We start from the raw sequence: 22,526 nt of genomic DNA on the forward strand, positions 1-22,526 counted from the left end.
TAAATGACAAAAAAGTGAAAATAAAACGGATATAAAAAAATATAAATGGAAATAAAATAAAAATATACACAGGTATATACATAAATACATTTGTATTTAAATTTAAATTATATATTTTTTAGATCTACTTTTATTTTCATATATATATTTTTTTCGAATGATATTTTATATCAGTTTTTATTTTCACTTTTAGTCATTTATTTTGCCATTTATTTTTAATTTGGGCATTTTTGGTCCTCCATACATAAAAAACACGTAATATTGTGTCCTTGAAACAAAGTCGCATCCAGTCAAATGTACCTAAACATGACACTTTTATTGAACATTTTTTCCTGAATTAGTTACAGAAAGAGTTAAGTGTTTCTTTTTTTCCTTTTTTTAAATATCATATTTGCTAGTAGTGGCGGGGGGGTAGGATGAATTAAGCACATAGGCATGCTGCGTCACTGCACAGTCACAGCTGTGAAAAACAATATCACCCCCCTCCGTCAGCTGTCCCGATGGAACAGTCTGAAGGCGACACACATCAGGACAGGACAGGCAAGGACGAGTCAAAACCTGGGGGAGGATAAATGACACTGACCCTCCCCTCACCCAAAACCACCCACCCACCTCCACTTTACATAGAAATGTTGTGCAAATTCACCACATTTAGAACACACAGATGATCTATCAGGTGGAAGAGTTCGTACCCTCTTTCAAAGTCTTTCTGGGTCGAGCGATGATGGCAATATATATATATATTTTTTTAAGACCCATTTCCCTTCTAACGTGAAGCTTAAGAATCCGCTTCCTTTGACAGACATTGAATGCGTCATCTGATGTACACTGAAATGAAGATTGTTGTCACATGACCTCCACATAAATAGCTAGTATTCAAAAGTACGTCTGAGAGAAAGATCTTACACATGTAGAAATGGTGCTGAGCATGCACACATACAGCTGTAGGTAGTCGACAGTGCAAAATCTACAAAGTCACTTTTTATTTGATTTTTTTTAATACTCCACACTGAGTGAAAACATCACAAGTGTTGAAAACGTCCCCCGGTAGCTCTTGACACTTTCACGTCATCAATGTCAACGTTAACCGGAGTTCAGGTAGCGCATGTTCATGTATAGCCTCTGCTGTTAAGCCTTGTTCCTGTATGCCAACTCTTGTTCCTGTTCCCATGATAAACCCTGTTCCTGCTGCCCATGTTGCTAACCCTTGTTCCCGTTGCCCCGTTAACTCATTCACTGCCGTGGACGTTTCTCGTTTGTCAACGGGAGTCATCCCGTTTACTGCCCTTGACACGTTTGTCACGTACGTTTTTTAACAGGTAGTTGTGGAAGACCGGTCACACACTTTGCAAACCACTGTAATGACTAAAAGATTCCTGTAGATGGCGACGTTGGATTGCTCTGTTTTTGTGAGCAGCAGAGCTTTTGAGTAGAAGAAAAAAATGAGGGGATGGATTTGTGCTTGTCAGAGAAATGAAAACACACTTGAACAGAATAAGGAAATGTATGTGTGAACACAAAATGTGCTGCGGGAGTTAGTAGAAAGTGTGTGTTTAGAGTGTGAGAAAAGCTGGAGAAAATGACGAATGCCAGGTAAAAATTCAACTCGAGCCTTGACAGAAAGATATTATATGCTGCTGTTTTAGTTCGCAATAGACTTTGAATGGCTTTCTTTTCCCAGTCTTGGTTTTGTTTTATAGTCACAAGCGTCACAAAAGCAAAAATATCTTGTTGCCAAAGTCGCTGTTCTGCTTGACATGTCTCTTTTCACCAAAAAAGTGCACGTTTTCTCCACTTTTTGGCCAGACACCATCACTTTCGGGGAAATCAAACATGCTGATTACTAAAGAACGGAAAAAGCCAACAGAAAATCTGAGTCTTCTCTTAGTTTTGGCCACTTCCGTTTATATTCCCACAGAACACAATAATGTTCTGTGGAGTTTGAAAGATCCATGAAAATGCCCTAAAGCGGCTACAAAATGGGCAACTCCTTTGAAAACAGCTGACAGTGAATGAGTCAACCATGGTTGTTGACCACATAAACTCCTATTCCTGTGGGTGGTCTTAAACCTTGTTCCTGTTGCCCATGGTCCCATTGCCACTATTTACTGTTTCCTGACGATGTGAACTTTGTCTTTGCTCCTGTAGCCCATGACAGTAACTTGTGTCATCCCTTGCTCATGTTGCCCTTGTTAACGGTTGTTGCTGTAGCTAATGAGATGAATCTTGTTTTCTACAGCCTGTGACGTTAACCTTGTTCTATTTCTAACTATTAACTCTTGTTGCTGGAGTCAGTGACATTAACCTTGTTCCACTCTCCATGTTAAACCTTGATCCTGTATGTTAACTGGTGTGTTAACATATTTTTCACCCTGGTTCCTGTTGCCCATTAACTGTCATTGCTGACCATGCTAACCCTTTTGCTCCTGTAACCAACGGTGTGCTTTGTTCCCGTAGCCTACCTGCAACCCATCGTTAACATTTGTTGCTGTTGCCATGTCAACGCTTGTTCAGGTAGCCCATGTTGTTCACCCTTTTTCCTTTTGCCCCTGTTAACCATTGTTTCTGTACATCCATGCTAACCTCTGCTACTGTAGCTGACCCTTGTTCGTGCCGCAAATGCTAATCCATGTTATTGCTGCTCATGTTAATCTTTGTTCCTGTGACTCATAATAACCTCTGTTCCTGTTCCCCGTGATAAACATTCTTCTTGTAGCTCATATAAACCCTCCTATACCTTATGTTGACCCTGTTCCTGTACCCCATGCTAACGCTTCCCCTCCACAACTGTTGCTAATCTTACCCACTGCATCACACATTAGCCTCTGTTCCTGTTGCTCATGTAAGTAGCTTTTCAGGGCAAGCTGTGTTTGTGCCTGTCGTGTAGTGGTTCCTGTTTTAGAACAGACATAAACACACTGCAGTGGCCTTTTCTTAGTCATGTGTTGCTGTGAGGGCTCCACTGCGCCTGTTCCGCTGCTCTGCTGTTTGTATCTACTCTCAACAGTATTAAAGTCTCGTCTCTGTTACTGCATGAAATGCGACTAATATTCACACCATTTTTTTTTATCTCGATGCAAAAAAACAAACACTGCCCGAACTTAAAATGATTTGGCTAATAATAATGTTAAAAAAAGTTTCCAAAAAAAGAATGTAAGAGCACACACATGCATGAATGTAAAGCAACCATTTTAGAAAGAATTAAAATAAACATAGCAGTTGACACATCATATTATGCGTCTAAACTAGTGATTCCCAACCACTTAGCACGTTGGTGTAAAAATGATTCACTACAAATAGTGATCTTCTATCAATGACAGCAATGTATAGTGACAGGCGGGATAATAAAATGTTCATCCACTGGATGCCAGAAGGTACAATTAACCTACATGTTCACCTATTGCCATTCATACAACACAATAAAGTACAGTAATCCCTTGCGGCGTTATGTTCCAGACCACCACCGCAATAGATAAAATCCACAAAGTAGCGACCAAATAGTTTATATATATTTGACAACATATGCATATGATACCAAAACATGTGCAGGTGTTATTTTGTTCAAATGGGGTTTCCATCGTCCGTCGTATCAGTGATATTGAATGCGTTTTTCTTTAAGAGGTGGACCTGGCCTGTTGAATGAAGAGGAAGTCAGCAAGGAAAAATAATCACCACAAAATCCTGTGATAGTGAATAATCTACAATTAGCAGCCTGTCACTGAAGCCACGCCTCTGTTTGTGGAGCGGATGCTTTGGATCCCGAGATGGGCAGAAGCGTCAACTAAACAGACCCAGATTTGATACCAAGTAGAGTGAAGAAAGTGTGACAAGATCATTCTTATTTATGTGGTAGAGTATGTGCATCGGCTCACTAGAGGTTGGGAAACACTCGTCTAAACAGCCCATGGTTAATTGATAATAGAAAATAAAGTAAACAAGCAATCTGGCTTTTGTTCGTATGTATATATATTGTATATACACATGACTACTCCAGTATGTACACAGCTTCTCAGTGCGCGCCGGTGACAGAATAAAATAGAAGCAGCATTGAAATGGAGACCGCTGAAACGAGAGTCGTCCTCCAGACGCGAAGAGGGAGGAAGATGACGGCCGCTCCCACTCATTTTCTCTGACCAAAGGAAGGAAGATTCCACACTTGCACTCTCCCTCCCCCTCCTCCTCATTTTCCAACCTCGAACTGCAAATCTGATCTCGGTTGTCTCCACACATCTCGCTCTAAATATAGTGTTGTCTTGCAGAAACTTCCTCGCTCCATTTCCTCCCGTGTGATAAAGTTCCCCGGCGTTTGGCCTAGATTTGAAGACGCCGGTCGGGATGCTCGTTTCCAGTGCTTCTGTGCAGGTGATTTTTTTTGTTGTTATCCGTTTCACTTCTTGTGTCCATGCAAAAAAACATAAAAGGCGGGGGGGTCTGTTATGTGTCATCGTATACAGCGTTTTGACAGGGTGAGGGGGTTGTTGTTGACACTGAGGACTGATGGAGGACAGAGCCAAATGAAGGATGTTCACAGTTTTAGGGATGCTTAACAGTACTGAAGTCAAGCCAAAGAAAAAGCCACGTTATTTATTTTTTGGTGTACTTTTCCTTCTTTCGAGATTTGTGTGCTTGAAGACATTTAGCTCTGTCCTCCATGGCCTCCTTTTTACGCACAGTATTTGATTGGCACACAGTTTGTACAGAGTGAAAGTGGCATCCGTGTATTTTTTGAAGTAAGCTCGCTTCCCCTTCGAAACTCGGCGCCGCCCCCTCGCTGTCTGTACGATCTCCCTCCGCTCACCACAGCTGCCTCCCCGTGTAGGTAGGAGGGGCCGAGGGCACCTGCAGGGTGTGGCACATAAATAAAATTGTGTTATGCCTGTGACTGACAAGCTGTACAATATGTTTACAAATCAGCCCATTTCAATGCTAACTCATTCACTGCCATTGACGGCTATAGACGTCAAAAGTTCTTTTGAACTATTTCTATCAGTTTAACTTTTTTTTCACTTTTGTTAACAAGAGTATGAAAACCTAGAAGAAAATCATTGTACATTTTGAACAGATATAAAATTTTTGATTAATTGTGAGTTAACTATTGAAGTCATGCGATTAATTACAAATTTTAATCGCCTGACGCCCCTAATTTTTAATCATCTTTTCTTAAAAAAAAAAAAGATTATTAAAAAAATTCTATGTTTTCATACTCTTGTTAACAAAAGTGGAAAAAAATGTTAAACTAATAGAAATAGTTAAAATGACTTTTTGACGTTTATAGCCGTCAATTGCAGTGAATGAGATAAGTTGGAAATATGCTGAGAAGTCTTGTATAGACTTCCACAGCCAAAAGCGATTAAAACACCAATAATACAAATCAAAGCATATTATATAAACAAAAACACTTCACTTCAGTTAGAGTATGAATTTGATTTCTAGTTAGCTTAAGCTGCTCACACATGCGTCGTCACGCTCATGCACTTGCATAGCAGGTGCATATATGTAGTTATTATTACACACCACCATCCACACATGCGTAATAATTAGTGGGAAAATGTATGAAATAATGGGGAAAAATTATCAAAATATATACAATAACCCAATTATTGTAAATAAATACCATTATGATAATACAAAATTTGTAATTTCCTACTATAAATTAATTCATATTTTAATTCACGTCCCCTCTTATGCAATACAAAGTTGCAATTTCTTACAGCCAATCAGAGATAGTATTTTTTTTAAATCAGAATATTAGAATAATAAATACATTCTATTTGGGTAAGTCCAATATAATTAGCAAATTAAATGTGTTCATAATAATTTAATAATTTACATTTTTTAAGTTGATTGAAAATTTCCCCCCACTTTATTTTACATTGCAATGTTATTTTCAAAATAGAATTCTTAATCTCAGAGGAGTACAGTGCATATAAAAAGTCTACACCCCCCCATTCAAATGTCAGGTTTTTGTTACACAGTATGTAAAAAAAAAAAAGACAAAAAGTGTTTCGCATTTAACCTCATATTAAATGGGAGTCAGCACATACCTGCCACTATTTAACTCCAAATAAAGTTCAGTTGTTCTAGTAATTTTTTTTCTTCCTTTCTCATAAAACCCTGAAAGTTTTGTGAAAACACTGACTTGTATTTGAAGCTGTTTATTGCCTCCACCTTGACTAAGGCCCCGCCGGTTCCATTTGAAGAAAAACTGCCTCAAATCATACTGCTGCCACCACCATGCTTCATTGTAAGGCGTGGTGTTTATATCCACTGTAAGTAGTCAAATAAGTGCCATGTTGTAGCTTTAATATGTGAACGTGTGAGGCGGATTTGTTCGCAGCCTTTCAGCAATAAAAGACCAACGACAATACAGTACTAAAAATGGTGACAAGAGGCTATATTTTAGCCGCTGTTGCCTCCGCGTCTGTGCCGCCCTTGTGTGGTTGCATAGCAGCTAAATGGAAAGCCAGAACGGCCATTCATCGTGTTTAATGAACGGCAGGACAGATAGCATTGCGGCTTATTTACGCACTCTCTTCCCCACTCGGCCATACACAAATCACCGTCAACTGAATGACCGTTTGTGTCAAAGCCCATCCATGCACGTGCTTACAAAATGCAGACCTCTATGGAAAGCCATTTGAGCATTTATTCCATATCTTGATATCCGGCTTAGCTCATTCACTGCCAGTGACGCCTATATACGTCAAAAATCCATTTGAACTATTTCTATTAGTTTAATATTTTTTTCCCCCTTTTTGTTATTAGGAGTATGAAAACCTAGATTTTTTTTATTGCACATTTGGAACAGATATAAAACTTGTTATTAATCGTGAGTTAACTAGTGAAGTCAATTACAATTAAAAATTTTAATCACCTGACGCCCCTAATTTTTAATAATCTTTTTCGTGTGTGAATTAACTAGTAAAGTCATGCAATTAATTACAATTAAAAAGTTTAATCACCTGACGCACCTAATTTTTAATAATCTTTTCTTCTTAAAAAAAAAGATTTAAAAAAGAAAAGATTATTAAAAAGTAGGGGCATCAGGCGATTAAAATTTGTCATTGTAATTAATCGCATGACTTCACTACTTAACTCACAATTTTATATCTGTTCTAAATATACAATTTTAAAAAATCGAGGTATAAAATGTAACTAATAAAAATAGTTCAAATTAATTTTTGACATATATAGGCGTCAATGGCAGTGAATGGTCCATGTACCAGTACTGTATGCTCTTTGTCCTCACTAGTAAGACAATTCAGGACGATGGTGTCTTACTAGTAATGTTTTTTTCTGCTCATAGCTTTGGCATACTAGTATGCATGTTACTAGTGAGGCAAAACTATTACAGTTGACTTCTGCGCACAGTGAAGCATGTGGAATTTGAGAATGTCAGTAGTTGTTTATCAAGGATATCAAATATATGCTCAAATGGCTTTTCATAAATCTGTTTGAGCATATTTGATATCCAGCTGAAGGTGTATGTAACAGTACCTGCTTCCTCACGAGTAGGACAATTACATGTCATGGCATTCTAAAATTCTACTAGCTAGCATTTACTGCTGCACAAGTAGCATTAGAAGCACGCAGCAAGGTTATTGTAATTATAGAAAACTAACAATAACATCCAATGAAATAAAATTAAAATGTTTAAACAATAAAAAAAACCTACATTTTAGGTTTATGAAACTATATATATATATATATATTTTTTTTTTTTCTTGGCAAACATGGCATATATAATAACTACTTTAACTAATACTAGACTAATAAAAACTAAACTAAAATGAAGCATTTTGAAAAAATATATATTAAAAACTAAGAAACTTTCTCTAAAAACAAAACTAAAATGAAACGTTTTGGGATTAAAAAAAAAAAAAAGAAAAACCAAGAAACTTTCTCTAAAAACCTATTAAAACTGAATTTAAAAAAAGAAAAAGTAAAAATGAAATAAAAACTAACTATATTGAAAAATCACAAACTATTATAAACCTGGCGCACAGATGCATACTGAACTATACTTAGTATGCCAAAGAGAATACTAGTACATAGACCTTTCTCAAATCAATATCCTTGATATCCTACAGTTTTGTACTAGTAGGCCAAAAATGACACTAGTTATGTCAAAAATGTTACAAGTAAGGCATTTGTTCTACAATTGTGCACTAGTTGTTCTATTCATGCGCTTAGTTGTCAGACTAGTTAGAGCGCACAAGTGCAGTGAACCGGCTAACATATTTACAATTCTGCATTTGCAAATTTTCCCATTCGAAAGACTTGCTAATAGTAATAAAAGTGTTACTTGGACATCCGTTGGCCTCTTGGTGCCAAGGAACTATGTTGACGTCAGTTGAGGCGCTTCATGTGATGCAATTCTTCATGTCCTTCCATGACTTGCGTATTTTCGCTATTCACAATATTCGTAACATAAACGGTAATCTGAATATAATGGAATAAATGCTGAAAGGGCTTTTTGGTGAGCCACGCTGGAACATGCAGACACTCACGGCTGAAACCCTCGCTTTGTCGCAATGATCCAGAGATGCGCACACGGTTGTGCATGCAGTCCGGTTGGCGGTCGGCGAAGCGAGCGGCGCGTAAGCGGCGTGTGTACCTGCGACTGGGAGGATGTACTCACCGCTCCCCCGTTTAGGATCATAGTCATCTCGGTGGGCTGGTAGACGTTGCTTCGGAAGGGGGCGCTGGGCCTGGCGCCCGGGTTGCTGCTGTGTTGTACGCCTCCGCCGCCTCCGCCGCCGCCGCCGCTTCTCAGGCCTAGACGGAAACATTAGTCACTCGCTGATTGACTGAGTCATCGCGCATCTTCAGCTGAGAGTGCAGAAATTTGCCCCCCACCCACAATTCACATTTCATTAATTCCGTGACCAACTTACTTGTAGGACATCAAATCAATTTGCTGTTTTCAAATGTATTGAGATGCCGTTAATCAGTTCCATACGAAAGTGAGGAAATGCCAATGTGGAGTAAACATTTTTGACTTGCAAAAAAGTTTGAACGTATTTTCAAATAGATTCAAACATAGTTGGAGGCGAAATGCTAAAAATGTATCATTTTTTCCCATAATGCCACAGGATATTGACTTGCATATGCACATAAACATAACACGTAACGGAAATCATGCACTGCAGACATAATAATAAATCATATAAATTACAAATAAACAATATTTATGTACTTCATTTATGAACATATTGGTATAATTTAGCATAAATGCTAAAAATAGCTCTTTTTTACAAGCACATGCGCAAGTCAATCCATGTATTTAAATATGTTTGATTGTATTTAAAACAAACATATTTACAAGTAAGTTTGAACATTTTTGAAAACACGTTTAAACGCTCAAACATACTTGTATGCAAAATAGAACGTGTTTGCAAATACCTTTGAATACATTTATATGTTCAAGCATACTTGCAAATATGTTCGAACCTATTTGCCAGTCAAAAATGTTTACCCCACATTGGCAATCCCGCACTCCCATAGTTCCAACTCCTCCCAAAAAGTTTTATTTAACATTATCTTTTTAATACATATACTGTACCACTATAATGTATAAAAACAAAGTAAAGGGGAAAATTTGTTTTATAAAATGTAATTACTTTTAATTACGAATAATTGGCCAGCTGATGTAATTGGCTGTTATTTGCACTTTTAAAATCAAATATGTGTATGTATATATATATATATATATATATATATCCATCCATCCATCCATCCATCCATCCATTTTCTTGACCGCTTTTCCTCACAAGGGTCGCGGGGGTGCTGGAGCCTATCCCAGCTGGCTTCGGGCAGTAGGCAGGGTACACCCTGAACTGGTTGCCAGCCAATCACAGGGCACACAGAGACAAACAACCATACTCACAATCACACCTATGGACAATTTGGAGTGTTCAATTAACCTGCCATGCATGTCTTTGGAATGTGGGAGGAAACCGGAGTACCCGGTGAAAACCCACGCAAGCACGGGGAGAACATGCAAACTCCACCCAGGAAGGCCGAAGCCCGGACTCGATCTCACGTCCTCAGCACTGGGAGGCGGACGTGCTAACCAGTCAGCCACCGTGCTGCCCTATATATATATATATATATATATATATATATATATATATATATATATATATATATATATATATATATATATATATATTTTTTTTTTTTTTTTTGAATAATCAGTCAATTAATCGGTTATCAGACTTTTATCCAACCGAATATCAGAATCTGCATCAGCCTATTTTTTTTTTTTTTTTAATCCATCTCAGTCGGGCCCTAATTGCCAAGAAATCCAACAATAACGACCAAATTGGTCGTTTTACCATGCACCAAAATACGACCAAGTGTTACATATTGTAGTTTACTGACCTCTTTCGGCCATGTATCAGCCATGTTAAATAGGGGAAAGTAATGGGAATCAAACCCGGGTCATCTGTTCGGAAGTTGAACGTTGAACGAATCTTACTGAGCTAACGGGCAGGTAATGATCATAGTGTTTTTTCTAACGCTCACAGTGTTTTTCGAATGTTTGTATGTCAATTTGCCGTCGGACTAATGGTTGGGGTTAGGATGACGTTTCAGTGACGTTACGTCTTTACATGGGACACTCATGGTTGAGGTTAGGAAAAGGCACAGTGAGGTTGTAGACCTAGAAAACATGTAGTCAATACTAACAAAACATGTAGACAACACAAAACCAATCACTGGCCAAATTGCTCAGTCAGTTAAGCACTTGTCTTTGGACCAAACTAACCGGGTTCAAACCTTGCTTTTGGATTTTTGCAAACACTTGGTCGTAATTTGGGACCTCTGCAAAATGACCTATGTGGTCGTATTTATTGGAGGAATGTCTCCTAATTGCTATATGTAATGCAATATTCATGTGTTAGATGTGTGCCTTTAAGGGGTGTGGCCTACTGAGTGTCAGGAGCTGATGTCGGGACTCGTTCAGTGTGAGCATCAAGGCCTACAGCAATTCATTTGTGAGTAAAATTGTCAGTTTGTATTTCTGTTTTTCACTGGTTGTTGCAATTAGCAATTGTGGCTCTCCTTGCCCACATGCGAGGACATTACAGTCACTTTTCCCCCCCTGAAATGAATAGAGAAAATACTTATATTTTCAGATGACTAATAATCATTCCGATGTTGACATATAGGGGGCAGTCCATTATTGTTGTGAACACTGGGCCAACTCCCATTTCCAAGATGGCCGCACCCATGAAAACAGGCTTCACCACCCACAAAAACATCCAACGGAGTGAGATTCAGAGATGGGTTGAAGGCTCAGGAAGTAAGCAGAGTTTCTACTGAATGTTGTTTGTCATCTTTCAAGAAATATTGATAGATTGATGTGTGGACTTAGACCACTATTGCACTAAACTTTTTTTCCATAATCCATTTCTTTTTTTTCAGGCAACCTAGATGATAGTGATGGAGATACAACCTAAGAAAGTGAAATTGACAGCAGTAGAGGACAAAACAATGCATTGTGATCCAAGACCAAAATGATTATATTTGGCAAAATGCCCACAATCTGCGGAAAACCACAATTTGTCTACAAACAATTACCCAGAATATAAATCACCACGCAATAAATCCTCCAGATTAGATTGGAGCCATAAAACATGAAATCACTCTGCTATAAAAATGACAAAAACCTCACTCAAGTTCTCACTGGTTCATTTGTGAGTTTAGCATTTTCAGGTATGTACGTGACACGTTTCAGTTTGCTTCTACTTGCTCAGTCTCCCACTTCAGGTTGTGACCGTTACCTGCGGTGTTCTCATCGTTGTATCCGTAGCCTTGATTCTCCACAAACTGCCGGTGAGAAAGCGGGATGTCTTCGTCGAAGCTGGTCTCCCTCATCCGTGTGGAGTTCTGCGACGTGTCGAAGTAGTCCGGCGCGGTGGGCTGCGGCGGCGGCTTCATGCACAGGTGTGCCTCGGGAATGGCGTGGAAGATGAGCAGAAGCCAACCCTGGGCCACCAGCGCCACGGCCAGCGCCGGCTCGTTCCATTCCGGCGACTTCTCCAGCCAGTCGTTGCCGTACAGGTAGAAGCCCACCCAGGCCACCCACAGCAGCAAGGATAGGAGACAGGTGACCAGCAGCCAGATGGCGTTGCAGCGCCACTGCCGCGTCTTGCCGCAGAGGGCCAGCGCGGCGGCAGTCAAGGCGGCAAGCAGCAGCGCTAGCACGTAGCTGCAGGCTAGTGAGAAGTCCATGGGGAGGTACTCGCAGGCGGCCCGGCCCTCCCTCAGCACCGTCAGGAGGAGCCACTCGGCGGCGATGATGCCCTGCACGGCGCTCAGACCCAACGCCAGGCTCGTCAGGGCGCACCCGCCCGGGCTACGGTGCTCCCGGCCCACCCGCCGCAGGCGCACCCCCTGCACCAGCAAGCAGGAGAAGCAAATCGCGAACAGGAGGCCCCACAGGGCCCGCCGCAGCAGACACAGCGACTCGTCCTGCTCGATCAGGTAGGCGAAGCTCAGGCCGAACAAGCCCACCACGCCCAGGAGCAGCAGCAGGACGGGCCCCACGCCGCTGCGCTTCTCCGCCTCGCCGATGTGGCGCAGGCGGCACAGCAGGACCAAGGCCAGCAGGACGGCCACCAGAGTACCGCCCGCGGCAACGCCTTCCACCGCCACGCCCCACACGGCGTCCAGGTCGCACAGGAGGGTGTAGGGTCGGCCCAGGCCCCAACCGCAGCCCGTGGGCAGCGACTCCGAGTCCTCGGGGTCTTGGCCCTGTGCCCCGTGGGTAAGCAGCAGCAGGAACACCACCGGAAACCAGGGGAACGCCATCTCTTTAGAAAGAAAAACAAGACAAGAGAGAAGTAGGTGAGGGAGGGGGAAATGTTCAAAGACAGCCATTGTGCTCATAAACCAGATCATAAAAGCTAAGGAGAAGGATGGCGACCATCGGAAACGCAGCACAGCAGCAACTCATCAACGACTGCAGCCCGATTTCCACCCTAAAGTCTGCACAACTTTTATCAACCTGATAAAGGCCAATGCACCACATTCAAAAGCAAGGAAATGTACAAGCTCCGTTTTAGCCATGCTAATATGCTATAGCTAACAAAATACAACAACATTACTTTTATAGTTACAGTCCTTTATATGACTACAGAACATTAGCATATCACCAAACTTTGTGATTATTTTTTTCTTGAAGCAACAACAATTATTTGCATTGGATTGAAAATAAATATATATTTTTAGCGGCCATTTTAAAATTTATAAATTTTAAAAATATGAAGTTGTAAAGGATGTTACACAGCTTTTAAATGACGTAATACTCTTTTAGATTATGTCACAAAAATGGGTCAAGTTGTTTGAGGAAGAAACTCTCTTGGCACTTCAGAAAGAAGAGATCTGAATCTCCAGAAGAAAAGAAAACTCACTAAAGCTCCAGAACAAAGAAACAGAGTTGAAGTCTCAAATCTCGGAATAGCTAATAACAGGCGAGATGGTTTTTTTTAGCCTTTATTTGCATATTGCTCTCATCAAACAATGCAGACATCGAACGCCATGAAAACTGAACAATTGTATGAAAAACACACTTTTGTCGGGATGGTAAGTTGTAAAGCACGTATGCCACTGAAGGACGAACGTTTATGACGCTGGTTTCACATCAGGGTTTGTACAAGGTTTTAAAATTTTAAATGAATAGCATATTGCTCGGGTAGTGGCAATCTAAAACTAACCTAATGATGTGACTGGTGACACGACACATGCAAAGCAAAACATTTTTCATGTATCACTTCTCTGTTCCCAAAATAATAATGATGTGTTTTTATCTCATACTCCTCAATGACATTTTTCAATAGGGATGCTGATCTGCTGTCAATTTTGAACTTGGAAGCAACTTTACTGATGTGCAACCACCAGTAGATGACATTGGTACCCCATTTTGGATCAGCACAGTTTGGCAGTCTACCAATTATAAAAACAAAAAAGGGGGGGGGGGGGGTTATCTCTTGAAAATGCTGTAAAATGTCTGGCAGTTAATGAGTAGCACTTGTTTACCACTAAAAGTAAATAATGATTATTCATGGGGCACCTCCCGAGTGTTCTAATATGCATGCATGGTGCATATTCATGTGTTTACATCTCTTTCATGTACCCCGCCGGCGAAATTTTCTTGGCCCTCCCTGTTTCCCTGCTGTAGTTTCACCATAGTGCCTGTTAGTCCCCCCCCCCCCCCCAACCCAGGAATGAGTCACCAAAACACACACAGAAACAGTGGTTTGTGATGTGCACCCCACCTTCACCTTGAGCTCCTCCAAAAAGCATTGTTTTCCTGGCCAGCCCCACCGGTAACCATGGTTACCTCCCCCATCTTGACGGAGACAAGAGAGCGCTCGCCATGTTAAGCAGAGTGGACAGCTCCGCCTCTGTCTCATGCTTTCCTTTTTCATTCGCGAGCGCTCTTCTTCTTTGTCAGCTCTTAATGAGCAAGCATGAAGAAGAACGCAGTGGAGACCCTCGCAACATGAGGCAGGAAGACCCTCGCCCCGGCACCCCCACCCTCTGTCACCCTGTCACTCCTTCTCGCACAGATGGTTGCTCTGGCTGCAGGACACGCACACACAGAAGAGCCAGTGGCAACACACACAAAATCACATGCGTGCAAGGCAGTCACATGCAAAATCACAAAGTAGACCTTTACATGCAAGCACAAGATGCTGGACATCACACGAATCCTCTTTTTGTGAGTCACAAAATACATTTATATTTCCTTTAGCCTGCCAATGTTGTTTCACATTTTATGTTAGCATTAGGCTAAAGGACTTTAATCCAATGTGATGATTGCAGAGTAGAGAAGTAGCAGTTTTTTAAGGTTTATAATTACCATAACTAATGCTAATTTCCTTTAGCCTATCAATAGCATTGTACATTATATGTTAGCATTATGCTAAATGACTTTAATTTGTTGTAATTAATTGTTTGGTTGAACATTTTGGAGCTTTTCGCTCAGAGTCGAGAGGTTCTAGGTTCAATTCTTGGCCTTTCTGTGTGGAGTTTGTATGTTTGCCCGCTTTCTCGCATAATCCAAAGAACATGAATGTTAGCTTCCTTACACGTGAATGTGAGTTGACTGCAATTGACTGGGCACATACAGAGACCAAGCATGACGGCTGGATGACTTCTATGGGAAAATGTCATAGACACGTATTGTGTTGAATTGTAATCGAGCTAACAGAAGATAGCGTTTCATCTTGTTTCTCTTCCTTCCTCCATTTTAAAGCCTGCCATTTGGCCTTTCAATAGCACGTCTCCTCTGCTTCTCCTTCCCAATTACATCCCTCTCCTCTCCTCTGCCCTCTTCCATTTTGGCTTCCCCTCTCCCTGCTCTTCCTTGCCTCCATTCTGTGCGTCTTATGTAACACGGTGGGGGGTGGGGGGTCCAGCTCCTGCCAGTTGTGCAACTGCTGCTGCATGGCTGCTGCACATAGGCTGTGTTAGGAATCACTCCCTATGCACTATATCGTGCCCTATATAGTGACTTTGCCATTATGTAGTGTGAATGAGTATTGAGTACGGGTTATTCCCTACGTGTTTTTCAACCTTTGAGCCGAGGCAAACATTTGACATTAGAAACCATCTCAGGGCACGGCACCAAATAAGGACGTTACAAAAAGTGCTTACGAAGGTTAAGGTTGGAATTCAGTTGTTGTGTTTTGAGGGGGTTATAGAATAAAATAAACACTGTCATATGCAATATGTATATAAAAAGTCAAATCTGAGAAACTGATCATTTGTCAATGGTCTTTTATTTTTTTTCCAAAGCTGTATAAAAATCCCTACACTGTACTGTATCACGATTAGGGAGCAGGGAAAATGCAAATGACACCCAACACAGCCATAGAGAAAAGAAAAGCAGTTGCAGTACATAATCCCTTTGATGCTTAATGCATGGTGGTCACATGATCACTCGCCACATGTGTTGGTGATAAATAACGCAGTCCAATGCGTGCGACTGTCATAGCACACTGGTAATAATTAAGACAATTATGGCCATTTAACGACTTCTCTCCATTCTCATTGTGTCACCGGCCGTTATAGTCAATGTGTGTGTACACGTGGCAATTTATCGATCCAGCTGATGAGCTGACCGGGTCGTTTTGCGGAGGAATGGCGCTCGTGGATCATGACACTTGAGACTGCAGCCGAATGCTCAGTGTACTTCTTTCTTTCTTTGTTAGTTTTTTCTTTCTATATATATCTGTTGTTTTTCTGCTAGTTGTTAGCTTGTTTTTACATTTGACATACTACTCGTATCGATACATAACATTCCAATCAATGCAATGACAGATAATTCCGACCCTTTCTGACACACATGATGATTCAACGATGTGTCAAATGGCCGCAGTGTAGCACTGTAGTACTGGCAAGGACGACTTATTCAATGTCAGATTTTTTTTCTTCTTAAGTATCAGTGTTTGGTATCAGCGTGCTTCAGGCGATTCTAGGATCAGAGGTTTAGGGGTGCTATAAAGACATTTAGGGGTGCTTGGGTACTACAACGAGGGGTATGTGATAGGTAGCTTGTCGTTGTTTTGGGTTACTTCCCGCTCCAAAATTTGCATGGGAAGTCAGTGAGTAAATCTGAATCTAATAAAAGTTATGAAAAGGACTTCAAATATAAACATACCCCAACCCTAATTTCTTGAGAAGGGTACTTTTTTTGATACAACAGCTCCTCAACATACGCATTGACAGTATGCATGATTTTGGAGTAAACCAGCTCCACACAGTTTACAGTTAGAATTAACAAAAATGGACCTTGGACTTGTTTTTGAAATGTTATTTTAAATGAAACACACAACATATAAATTATGTTAACAGACTTAATACAGAATGATTGTTTTTTGTTTGTTTTTTACTATGCTTGTCTGTACTATGTTATAAAAAACATACATTACATACACATCCCAAAAAAGAAATGTGCTTGAATCTACAAAATAATAATAATAATGCATGTACAAGACTGTGAATGGGTGAAGTGCAGACATATATAAAAAAATATGAACAAAACAAATTGACTTTAGCACTAGTTTGTGTCTGCCTTTTTACATCTCGTCTTTAATACAAATACTTCAAAATGGAGCTTTTGTTTGCTGAAAAACAATCTTATGTCCATGACCTACTCCATGAGGATACTTTTTTTCCTGTGCAGACACACACACCATGCACACACGCCACGCACGTTATAGTAAGCTAGCCAATAACAGCACAATAGAGACATTAATATTAACACTTGTTCCCCTTATGCGCACGTAGCAACATGATTGAGGAGCAAAAAAAACAGACTAGTAATGAAAATAATGTGTTGGTGTTGAATGGTAGAAAGCAAGAAACTTTTCACATATCCTGGTAAAAGGAAGGAGCACCCCCAAAAATGGCCTAAATACACATCTGATCAACGATACCCAATACTTGAAATAAAACGTACATAACATCTTTTACACCTACTAGACATTTAAAAGCTTGATTTCAGTCATATTAGTCATTTTACTTTATATTTGGTTTATTTGACATTGCTTCACTTTTTTGGCGTTATAATGTTACACTGTAACTTGTCGCCACCTGCGCAGTTCATGAAGGTTTTATGTTGTTGACCCTGAAAATGGATTAAACATATTACAATTTGTAAAAAACTGTTTCAATGGCATTTCAATTCATCTCAATGGGAAATATTGGCATTGGAGTCCAGGTACTACTTTCTTTTTTTCCCATGGCGGGGAAAAAAACCTTCTCAACTTAAATGTATAAAGTTTAGTGCTGAGGCTTGATCTTTTGGCTTCTTCTGCTCTCTTGAGCAAGAATAACTTGTGTGTTGTTTCAATTTGAGCAAGTGGCATGAAGTCATCTTACTCACGGACCTGCTGACAGGACACATGCTTGTTGTGAGGGACTTTCCAGACAACAGCGCCGTTGTTTCGCGTAGTAATCGTGCTATTATTTTGCTGTCATTTGTCCCCTTTTGGACAGCTAGCAGGCAGGCACTTAGGTTGGGGGTGGGAGGTGCTTGTTGGGGGTTGCAAAATAGCGGACAATGTACTGAAATCCACTTCCGAGTTAAACAACACCAAGCATCCATCGTTTGTCTCTCCGTTCACCGCAATGATGTTAGCAATCCTTTTCATCTTTAAGAATGATGTACGACGCAATGAAATAGTCAGACTTGGTGATGAAATTTTAGGGCTAGGGGTGTTGGGGGGGGGGGGGGGGACTAAAGGCTGATTGACTGCTGAGAGTCAACATGCGGAAAAATGAAAAGAAGATTTGCCAGCCTCTTCAGGGCGTCCCCGATCGGCCTAATTAGGTCTCATTAGCATGGGACAGGGACTCGCAGCAGGACCATATGCTAATTGACTTGGCAATTAAATGTGCCGGTGATTAACCCCCCCCCCCCCCCACACACACACACACACACACTTCACATAAACACATAATATGGCTTGTCAGGTGGGGTTTGATGGTGTGTGTGGGGACATCCCAAACTTTCCAAAATAGACTCCGAGTCATGTTTACAGCCATGTGGTCGTCTTTCACTTCCGCGGGTTATAAATACACAACTCACACACGCGAGTGGCAGCAATTGATTTGCGGGAGATCGTTAACATCATAAACGAGTGGCGGTGGCAAGGAAGAGCAAAAGTGTGTGTGTGTGCGAGTGTGTGTGAGACTTCTGCAAATGCGTGTGTGTTCTGTGCACACACAAATATTTATGTGATCCGAATGTGTGTTTTTGTGTGATCTGGTTGTGTACGTGCTCGTGAGTGTATGTTCTGTATGTGTGTGAGAGCTGTTTGTGAATGCGATCTGTATGTGAGTGTGTGTGGTGGATGGGTTGATGCACGCACATAAATGGAAAGGGAAAGCAGGGACATTGCCATTAATTAAAAATAATAATAATTGGAGCGCATAGAGTCCACACAAACATACACACACTAACACATACGCTCTCACACACACTCAAGACCTCCACCGCACTATCAGCAGCTTCATAGTTCACACCCACCATCACACCAATGACAATTAAGAGTCTTCAATGAACCTAACATGCATGTTGTTACAATGGGTGAAGATTCAAACCCACAACTTGAGAACTGTGAAGCAGATATGCTAACTACTTGTCTACCGTGCTGCCAACAGACTAATCCAATTTCCATAATTTCCAGCGGTGAAAATTTGATTCTCAACCCTCCAATCTTTCAACCTCGTTGAGGAAAACACAGCCTCCTTGGGGGAGGATATACATGAGATTTAAGTTTAACAATTTTTTTTTATGTGATTTTAATAAGGAAAATAGCACTGTGGTATATTGCACCTTATGTAAACACAGTCAGTAATGGTGTAATATGTACATATTTTTTGCTTAATTCAATGGACATTCTTCTGCTGTTTCTGATATGTGTGTCTTGGCCACCAGGGGGCAGTATAATAGAAGAGCTTCAGTGCCGAATCAGTCAGCTGCAGTAATATCAGTCATTTTTTTCACAGATAATAAAGTATATATGCCTGAGAATGTCATGCTTGAAGGGTTATAAGTTCTAGCTTATAACACTGCCACTCTGATGCTATTCGTTAGCCGCCTATGACCTTTTGCATTGTGTGTTTGCATTAAGATAGCGGAGATTCCCAACTGTGTGGTTGTTTCAAATAAACAATATGTTGTTTACTTTGACAGCTAACTTCAACTAGGAATGCCAAACCACTACTTGTTTTGGAGTGAGCTGAGTTCACTGCCACCGCATAGTGCTCGTATCTCCGATTTTTGCTCCCAAGTCAATGAAAAACCAAAACATCAAACGACAGCTTGTATCTCAAGGCACCACTGTAAGCCAAACAACGTACACGTGTAGCATTCCTTCAAATTGACAAACTGACAGTAACAAGGCTCAAATCTATTGGCCGAGACTAACGTACGCCGATGCATCCACAGGCGCCCATTTCCACACTTCCTCTTCCTGTAATGGCACCCAAGTGGCTATTTGAGCTTCATTTCCAACTGAGTTCCAGGCAGCGCCGTGCCAATGGGGTTCCCACTAACAACAAAAAAAGAGGGGGTGCACTCCTGCTTTTAGCTGACCTAAGGAGCAGCTGAATGCAAACACACACACATGTAGAGAATGCTCTTTTTCTAGCACCCCCCACCAGCCCCTCTCCTCTTGACAATGTTGGCCACATGGAGGCTCCCCGGGGCATTCCAGAAGAGTGTTTGTTTGAGGCGGCATTGTTACAAATGTGTGTGTGCCTGGAATAAAGAATGACACCTCACCTCTTAACAATGATGGACTGCTTGACACTCCCCAAAATATCACACACTGTGTGTGTGTGTGTGTGTGTGTGTGTGTTGGAGGGATGAAAATGGAGGACGCCAGCGCCAACAAACAAGAGTTACACCAACAGGCTTTTTGTGTGGAGGTCAAATGATGCTGAGTGTATTTAAAAAATAATAATAATCATCATTTGAGCTTTGTGCAATCGTGCATTGTGCAGACAACACACATTCACTGCAGGTTATTCATTACCCCCCACCCCCTCTACTCTAATGCATTGGAAATGAGCTATTTATGGTGACATGATGTACACGACCGACCTTTTTTGTTTTTAATCGATGCAAATAGATCCGCTGGTGGGTGGACGAGTGAAGGAGGTGCTCTGCGCAGCGTCGACCAGAGTCCGTGCTCAAAATGTCACATTTCGGAAAAAGCCGTGTCGTCCGCCTCGACTCTTCGCATCCACACGCGCGCCGCCGGCCCAGATGCTTCCCACGGACTTGCTTTCGGAACCGGCGGTGGTCGCAGCAGCTCGAATGGCATGGAACAGCGGATCAGCTGACCCCCACCCGCAGATGTGTCCCGACAGGTCCAACGCAGAAGAGCGTGGTGATTTCCCTTTCCCCCTCCTCCCTACCACTCAACTCCTTTGTTTATTCATCTCGCGAAAAAAAAAAGAAGCCCACCACGGAGGGTACGGCAAGGTGCTGATGCGTTAAAGTCCAGTTTGTTGTGCTGCTGCTCACTGGATGAGAGCCACGCAAAAACTGCGCTCCGCATAACGCGCGTGAAGATTAGCCCCCTCCTCCTCCCCCTCCTCCTCCCCCTCCTCCTCCCCCTCCTCCTCCTGCGCCTCTGCGCATGTTCACACACGCACGTCCACGCACAGACAACACAAATTCACTGCGCGCTCTTGTAAATGAATTGCTTGCTGACACTGACAGACAATAACCACATTTTATATACAGCCTACTATTTGTATGATCACAACCCTTAACGCATGCGCAGTTGCAATTAATAGATTTTCACTAGTTCTGGAGTTTTTCTTCGGTCACTTTGTTCAAAAAGAGTGTGTTAAGTCAGGTTGAATCTAAAATGAGTTATGTATTTTCACAATAAGGTAAAGCTACTATAATAGCCCCCAAACACCAAATATGCAGTGTAAGCATTATTATTTTTAAATTAATCTAACAGTACCTTATTTATATTCATGATCCATTTTTCAATATTGTCTTTCCAAAAACATTCATTTAACATACTGTATTTATATTTGATTTATATATTCAGCTACCTCCCAGCTGAAGTTTCGGGTTCAAATCTCAGCTTCTTTCCACATTCCCAAAACAAGCCCGTTTAGGTTCATTTAAAAACTCTAAATTGTTCATAGATGTGAATGTGAATGGTTATTTCTGCCCTGTGACTGACTGGCGACCAGTCCAGGGTGTCCCCTGCCTCTCACTCAGTTAGCTGGGATAGGCTCAAACTCACCCGTGACCTTAATGGGGGGGGGGACAAGCTCTATAGAAAGGGGTGGATGGATTGCATGCTATATTATTGCATGTAAACGGTTTTCATCATATATATTTTTTTATAATGTTATGTGTACAGTACTTGAGTATGATTTTTCAGTTTATTTTCCCTTTATGTCCACAAGTTTATGTGATGCACTGTTATTGCTAAAGGAACGAACTGCACACGCACTAGTGGCTGCTAGCTACCAACTGAGGCGCCAAACTTGTCATTACGCGCACTTTGGGGTTCCACACAAGGGCGTCACAGCCCTTCCTCAAGTCCTGCCACCATATGTGACCACTTTGTATTTTTATTTAACATAGTATATAGGCTTGCACCCAATTTTCATGCTATTTTGAAAATGGTTATGTAGACTTTTCTGTTGGGAATCTTAGACAAAGAAAAACAACTCAAAATCATTGGCCTGGGAAGGACGGAGTCCCGCATGTGTCTGTTCTTAGACGCCCAGTATTTTACCTGATCTTGTGCCGGGTATTCAGGAAAATAGATGGATGGGTAGATACGTTATATACATGGATGGATGGATGGAAAGGGTACACTACATAGTGATGGATAATTGATGGCTGATAGACGGCTAGAGCAGGGGTGGCCAAGTTCGGTCCTCGAGAGCCACTATCCTGCCTGTTTTCCATGTTTCTCTCCACTAACACACCCGATTCATGATCAGGATCGTCATCAGGCTTC

At 41.3% G+C, this 22,526-nt stretch overlaps 1 protein-coding gene and 1 long non-coding RNA gene across 3 annotated transcripts; one reads left to right on the forward strand and one right to left on the reverse strand.

Annotated features, from left to right (window-relative positions):
• Positions 1–297: 297 nt before the first annotated feature.
• On the reverse strand, positions 298–21,097 carry gprc5ba (G protein-coupled receptor, class C, group 5, member Ba). 2 transcript variants are annotated; one of them, XM_077556845.1, is made up of 4 exons: positions 20,630–21,097; positions 11,790–12,821; positions 8,642–8,778; positions 298–4,839 (listed from the first exon to the last, which is right to left on the reverse strand). In XM_077556845.1, the coding sequence occupies exons 2-4, from the start codon at positions 12,817–12,819 to the stop codon at positions 4,795–4,797; spliced, it is 1,212 nt and encodes a 403-aa protein (XP_077412971.1). In that variant the 5' UTR covers positions 12,820–12,821; positions 20,630–21,097; the 3' UTR covers positions 298–4,794. The 2 variants fall into 2 exon arrangements, with proteins under 2 accessions (XP_077412971.1, XP_077412970.1); XM_077556844.1 differs by having other exon boundaries at positions 8,618–8,778.
• LOC144043330 (uncharacterized) lies at positions 10,273–11,715 on the forward strand. The gene is made up of 3 exons (XR_013291089.1): positions 10,273–11,000; positions 11,175–11,308; positions 11,431–11,715. It is a non-coding gene; the product is annotated as an uncharacterized LOC144043330 (long non-coding RNA).
• Positions 21,098–22,526: the final 1,429 nt, after the last annotated feature.

Source organism: Vanacampus margaritifer, chromosome 2, assembly GCF_051991255.1.
Source record: "Vanacampus margaritifer isolate UIUO_Vmar chromosome 2, RoL_Vmar_1.0, whole genome shotgun sequence".
NCBI lineage: Eukaryota > Metazoa > Chordata > Actinopteri > Syngnathiformes > Syngnathidae > Vanacampus > Vanacampus margaritifer.

Excerpts from the sequence above, each read along its gene's own strand:
- gprc5ba (XM_077556844.1), bottom strand. The coding sequence starts at position 12,819 with ATGGCGTTCCCCTGGTTTCCGGTGGTGTTCCTGCTGCTGCTTACCCAC. Across the intron at positions 8,779-11,789 it reads CAACGATGAGAACACCGCAG|GCCTGAGAAGCGGCGGCGGC; the intron begins GTAACGGTCACA and ends GTTTCCGTCTAG. Across the intron at positions 4,840-8,617 it reads GTACATCCTCCCAGTCGCAG|GTGCCCTCGGCCCCTCCTAC; the intron begins GTACACACGCCG and ends CACACCCTGCAG.